Raw genomic sequence first — 7,500 nt, 5'->3', positions numbered from 1 at the left:
AAATATAACATATACATACATTAGCTTTTCTAATATAAATTTGCTAGAAGATGATACATACGTAAGGAGGAGTAGTGACAAAATCATAAAATAAGTGCTCTTTTCTTAAATCTTCGTTTCCCCTTATAACTTCATATTGTATACGAAGCCCTCCCTACAATATTTTTGGAATCAGTGTTATGGGAAAATCCCCATAAAGGCTACTGTAGATTAGAGAAATCATTCTTTAATGTAAAACGGTATGATACTTTCAGAAATTAACGAATTGAAATTAAAAGACGTTGTAGGGAATGCACTTCATCCTTTTTTCCATTAACTCCTGTGAACAGACATGACTCAAATAAACCTTTTGAAAGCTAACTTCACAAATAGGTTATGTTTCTGGCAGACTGTCAAAGTTGTCCGAAGATTTGCACAAGGAAAAAAATAACTTCATACAATTATGGAAAAGAACTCATGGTAATCATTAATTTCCAGTTTGGGGTATTAACTTGAATACCCTTGAAGTATTAATATTCATGCTTGCAATGAATGCAATTCATTATGTATTCATTTAAATTCAAATTGGAATAAAGGACGTGATTAATCATATATATGTAAAATGGTTAAATTATGAGTACATGGATTTTATTATCTTCCTCTAAAATGGAGAAAATGCAAAAAATTATGTTATATTTAAAGAAGGAAAGAAACCACACAACATAATAAAAGAATATTTCGACAGTCTAACAAAAACACTTAACACAAGCTAAGCAGGCAGACAGTTAATGCTTTATCTTTCAGAAAAATCGACAGGATATGTTAATTTATACAAAATAAACAGAAAAAAAGCCAAATAAGAACCACATACAGAAACGACAAAACACGAGCATGCAATCAAAACACAAGAAGAAGACGGAAAACAAAAGAAAGAAAGAACGAAAGACTGGAACGGAGGGTCTATACCTGTGCTCTGCTCTTGCCGGTGGCCTTGCCCGGCCCGAAATGCGGAGGTGGAGGTGGCGGTGGTAAGCCAAAGGTGAGGTTTAGTTGCATGCCCTGCTGGTTCTGTATGGTGCCATAATTGTGCATGCTGCTGTGCTGCACAGCACCGTGATGCTGCAGCATGCCGCTGCCGCTACTACCACCACCCCCGCAACCAGCACCACTATTGCTGCTGTGGTGATGGTAATGCTGTTGTTGCTGCTGTTGCTGCTGCATGGTACCGCGGCGTTTTCTCTCGCCCAGATGCATCCCGCTGAACATGGGTCCGTTGACCATGTGGGAGGTGGTCATGTGAGACGAAGGAGACAGGTGGGCTGGACAGGAGGAAGAAGAGGAAGAGGAGGCCGCCGTCGCCGCCGCCGTCGCTGCCGCAGGGTTCACCGCCGTCATCTCCAGGGGCGACATGCCGTTGGCGGGGGAGGCCAGGGGAGATGTGATGGTTGTGATGGCGTCAAGCTGAGGGAGGAGGAGGAGGAGTAGGAGCATGGGAGCCAACCATTATGATACCAAAATGGCACAGGGAAAAGTGAAGAAAAAGCCAAGTCAGGGAGACATGGGAGAGATCGGATAAACAAAGGAGAAAGAGAGAGAGAAGGGGAGATCCCCGTTTGTCTCTCATTCTCCTTATTTCCATCACTCTCCCCTGTTGTGGGATGGGAAGCTTCCAATAAGAGCTGCCGAATAGCGACAGCTTCATTCTATTCTGTTTCTCTGAGTAAATTGTTGAATTGGTTTCTAGTGAAAGTTACTGAATTATGAAAATGAAATCAATAAATGGATATATCACACAAACACACACATATATATATATACATATATATATACTGTGTATATATATATATATATATATATATATATATATATATAAAGATATGTATATATATATATATATATATATATATATATCTGTGTGTGTGTGTGCGTATGTATGTTGATGCGTGTAAAAATTTGTCTGGAAGCTTGCCATCCCTCAGAACTTTATTTTAGGGGCTTCTACGTCTACATCATTGAATAATCTTCTTGTGCAGTCACCAACTTTTCTAAGAATTGTGACGAATTCTTAAAAATGTTGGAGAAACATCAGACATCGGTAATTCATAAGCTTGCATGCAAAGAGCCGCATCAAATGACTTGAAATGCAAATGAAAGAGAAATAGCTCATTACTACCGATGGATGTGTTGTGAATTAATAAAGGAAAGATATTCATTAACAAATCATTAAAATAAGCAATAAGCAAATATTCTTTGAACATGCGATGGGAGCAAATAAAACCATTAATAAAATTGAAAACAAAACGAAATATTGAAAGAAATATAGATTTAAAACTGAAGTCGTAAGTGAATTCGAATGCAGTGAGCAAATCATGAAGAAAACCAATTGCGATAACTTCTTGCAGTATTGGATTCACAGAGCTGGAAAGAAAATTGCAAAGTTTCAGCAACTTTGCATTAGCAGATAAAACCATGCCAATAAAGAAGGAAGAACAAATTACATTTCATAGTGGAGAAATATATGCTTTTAGGGTTGGGTTGATTTTTAAGAAGAAAAATATCATTATGGTTCCTTATATATTTTTTTTTTAGATTATAACACAATTGCCTGTATTGATTGGATATAAGGGTGGTTCTGTGCTTATCTATATGTACACACATACAGTATATATATATGTATATAATCATAAACATTTATATATACATACATAGTCATATATATATATATATATATACATATATATATACACATATATATATATATATGTATATATATGTATGTATGTATATATATATATATATATATATATATATATATATATCTGTATATATATACACACATACATATATATATATATAATATATATATATATATATATATATCTGTATATATATACACACATACATATATATATATATATATATATATATATATATATATATATATATATATTCTGTATACATTTGTGCTCGCTTATGTAAGTAATTTTTTGAACATGTAAAATCTTTCATAGCGTCATATCTACAACAGTTTCAGAGCCCAATTCAAGAAACAAAGCCAAAAAGAAAGAAAATATGAATATAAATTAATCAAAAGTAATAATAGAGAGGAAATTTTAACCGCTGAATTTAAACAGTCAAATGTTCAAATGTTATTATAAATCCTCACAAAACAAAAATAGTTTATTGACCCAAACTCATTATCATTAAAAAACACAAAGATATATCTATCATCTTTTGCTAATTTATATATGTTCTTATAAAACCAATATTGCAAATAACATTACTTTACTGTATGTACTTCGAATCTGTAATTTTGTTGCAGGCACCATGCACTTCGTTTACCTCAGTAAGAATGACAAGGACAATGTAATATATTCTTCATGTTTCACGTCCATTCCGATAAACAATAGATTTTAATTATCTTATACTCACTTTTTTTCACGATTTGAGCATAAAGGGAAAACTGACCAGCTCGTTTCCACATTACACTGTAAATAACTATGAAAATTCTAATCAATATAAGCTAATGATAAATTCAACTGTTTTTATTGTTGCCCTAAGATTCTCGTACAATACCTCCATCTTTATTTCGAAAAAGCTGAACTACTTCCAACATTAGTTGTAGTATAGAAGTAATGAAAGCTCTAGAATTCAAAGAATAAACTATCATTTGTTACAAAATCCAATTGATAAAACCCATACCTTCAATGGATAGTACTTCCTTGATACTATCATAACCATTATTTTCATGAAACGTTAACAAATAACATATGCAAGAACACATCCTAGGTATGATGACAGTAATTTTTTTCATAGTTTACAGTGCTAACAATGCAGCCCGTTTTCAAACTTAAACAGTGGTCCTTTTCTTAGTATCATTATTGATTTTTTAGGTAATAAATTACATATAGTAGTTGTTGATGGGCATCATAGTACTGTTTTCAACTCATTACCTTTTATATCATATATGTATGATGTGTGGATTGGCCTTAAAAAACAATTTTATTGCATATGCAGATGATGCTACTCTCTTTGCATGCATTCCATCTGATACCAGGCTTGCGGTTGTTGAATTCCTTAATAGAGGTCTAGCTAAAATTAGAGCATGGTGCAAATTATGGGGGATGAGGTTGAACCCTAAAAACACTCAAAGCTTGACTGTAAGTAGCTCAAAGATATCTCCATTGACAACGTTTCTATAACGGCATAGAACGTATTCAGAATTCTAAGTGGAATTCTTGATTCTAAATCTAGTTTTGAAAAACATATGCGGTCTCTTTCTTCTTCAATTGCACAAAATGATTAACGCTATTATTATTATTATTATTATTATTATGATTGTTGTTGTTGTTGTTATCATTATTATTTTTATAAGTATTATAATTATTATTATTAATATGTTTGTTAGTATGGCTCATTAAGGTCTTCAAGATTTCTGATAAACAATCTATCCTGAAGAAATATTCTAACGCTTTTATTCTATATATTTTGAATATTATTCCCATTTCTGGTCTTCAGCAGCTGAATCTTATAACCACTAGTTGGACAAAAACTTGCATTCTATTAAATCCATTATAGACTACCTAATCTTAATGTTAATTATTGGCTAGGTGGATATTGAATAGGATTTTTCATAATTCTTTTCTAAGAAAGGTTGTGGTTTGGCTAGTAATATATGGTATACAATATTTGGCTAATGCACATAAAAGATAAAACATCAAATAATCAGGCAACTTAAAATAAGAAATAATGGCTTACTTCGGAGTGAGCTTTAACTGACAAGAAGCTCTAAAAATTAATTTTTAAAATTATGGAATAAAACCTCTTTCAGTGTGCCCATTGTGAAATCCTTAGCAACTGAAAAATAAGCTCAATATTGCTCATCTTGAAAATTCTGGTTAGCGACTGCGCTGCAGCTTACAGCCCAACAATATATTTTAATTCGATTAAGTTTTCCTTTTACCTGTTCTCTGTGGCTAAGCAGGTGAGGCCTTTGATCTACCCTAGCTAATGTAATTTCCTCTTGTATGGCTTTTGAGTAGAAATTGAGGACTATACACGTTCATTTCCTTTTGAACTGGATCAATCTTAGCTTGATTTTTTAACATTATAAGGTGACGATGTACATCAAAGTAAACCAATTTGTTGAAGGGTTTCACGGTAATCTATATATATATATATATATATATATATATATATATATATATATATATATATATATATATATATATATATGATCGCTTTACTATATAATTATATATATATATAACACATAAAACGCTTTAATATATATATATATACATATATATATATATATATATATATATATATATATATATACACATAAAATTTTTTTACTAAAGAAGCGGATATTAAAGATAAATGAATAATTTAGAAGTTTTTAGCTAAAAATACTTTTTAGTAAAATATAGAAAGAGGATCTCACTTTTTTCTTTCAACAACTGTTCAATCGCAATGCAGAACAGATAATACTTCTTTATACAACATCTCACAAAAATATAGGGATCAAAACTTGATTTGTTCATTGGAAAAATCAATGCATAATTATTATTATTATTATTATTAAATGCTAAGCTACAACCCTAGTTGGAAAAGCAGGATGCTATAAGCCCGGGGGCCCCAACAGGGAAAATAGCCCAGTGAGGAAAGGAAACAAGGAAAAATAAATTATTTTAAGAACAGTTAAAACGTTGAAATAAATATTTCCTATATAAACTATAAAAACTTTAACAAAACAAGAAAAAGAGAAACTAGATAGAACAGTGTGCCCGAGTGTACCCTCAAGCAAAAGAACTCTAAGCCTAAGCTCTAAGTCATAATAGCCATTAATAATCAAACCAAAGACATCTATGACATCTCATAACGAAGCAAATAATATAAGATAAATATAACAACATAAAACATTTTCCTAACGGCCACAAAAAGTTTGGCCAAGACAAAAAGGTACTATTAATTATTTAGAATTCTAAGGCGTAGAACATTTGATCAGAGAAAACGTTTGGCTTACATATCACACACACACACACACACACACACACAAACACATACACATATAAATATATATATCACCATATATATATATATATATATATATATATATATATATATATATATTTCATCATTTGGTCATTGCCCCTTAACAGGGATTGCTGTAAAAAAAACAACTCAATGGTTACTGGCATATTCATCCTTTAATCTCTGGATCGTGGATGAACCTCTAGCGCAGTAAAACTTCCGTAAAATCGGCCTCCCTTACAGCCACAGAAAAGACCCATCAGCTGCCCATCGAACTTCCCTAACTTAAAGTGCTATTCACCCCTATTTCAGTATCTACACCCTCTCGAGGGATGGACATCAAGCGATTTCCTCTTCAATGCATCTCTCACACCATTTCTCAAACTATTTCTAAGTTTTATTCTCCCTAAACCGTAAGATACATCTGAATGATACACTATTTTCACAGAACTATTGCTACCAATTCTTCCCACATGTCAGAACCACCTTAAAATACTCTGATCCACGCTATCACCTATGCTGAAATTCTTATCGATTGTATATACCACAAAATTTCTCACCCTATCAATTACTTTTAAATCGCTTATGGTAAGCAAACAGGTCATCTCAACAAAGCCCGATCCCTTTATATATTCCCATCTGTACATCAACAAATAAATACAGTCTCTTACCAATCTTTAGTATACATCGAGATACCTTTCTAGCTTCTATTCTGTGACTTGCTCGTCTCCTAAATTATTCAAAGAATGCCCAAAAGTCTTTAAATATAGGAATTAATATTAATGGGGAATACCTCAACAAGTTAAGATTTGGAGATGACGCAGTTGTGTTTTGTGAATCATGGGAGAAATCGCAAAAGATGATAGGAGATTTGAATAGAGAAAGAAGAAATGGAGGACTGAAAATTAATATGAGCAAATCTAAGATGATGTTCAATTAAAAAGCAGAGACAAAAAATAAGAGTTATGGACGATCCTCTAGAGATTGTTAACGAATATAGGTACTCAGGCCAGACAGTAAGTGTTTCCCCAAGACACAAGGCCGAAATTAAAAGGATAAGTATGGGATGGAGAGCTTGTGGAAAACAAAATGAGATTATGGAAAGTAAATCACCACTTTCTCTAAAACGAAACATGTTTAATGAGCTGGTCCTACTACTTTTAACTTATGCATCAGAAACTTGGAGCCTTACTAAAACCTTAAAACATAAGCTCATTACAACTCAGAGAGCTATGTAAGAAATAATGATGGGAATAACATTAAGAGATAGAAAAAGAGCAATACGGATACAAGAGGAAACTAAAGTAGAGGATATTTTAACAACATGTAAGAAAAATAAATTGACATGAGCATGATTTATCATGAGAATAACAGATAATGGATGGACATTACGAATAACAGAATGGATCCCCAGAGATTGCAAACGATGCAGCGGAAGGAAGAAAAGACGGGGGATTGATGACTAAAACATTTTTCTGGTATGAA

At 32.5% G+C, this 7,500-nt stretch overlaps 1 protein-coding gene across 1 annotated transcript in view; it reads right to left on the bottom strand.

Moving 5' to 3' along the window:
• LOC137634242 (glycine receptor subunit alpha-4-like) overlaps positions 1 to 7,500 on the bottom strand; it is a 323,608-nt gene that overhangs the window by 43,363 nt on the left and 272,745 nt on the right. Inside the window, exon 9 of the mRNA XM_068366518.1 lies at positions 946 to 1,440. Coding sequence (XP_068222619.1) covers positions 946 to 1,440 — 495 coding nt within the window. The remainder of the gene's footprint in view (positions 1 to 945; positions 1,441 to 7,500) is intronic.

This window comes from Palaemon carinicauda, chromosome 44, assembly GCF_036898095.1.
Source record: "Palaemon carinicauda isolate YSFRI2023 chromosome 44, ASM3689809v2, whole genome shotgun sequence".
NCBI classification, from domain to species: Eukaryota; Metazoa; Arthropoda; class Malacostraca; order Decapoda; family Palaemonidae; genus Palaemon; species Palaemon carinicauda.
The sequence above is the reverse complement of the archived record's forward strand: the minus strand, read 5'-3'. Positions and strand labels throughout refer to the sequence as shown.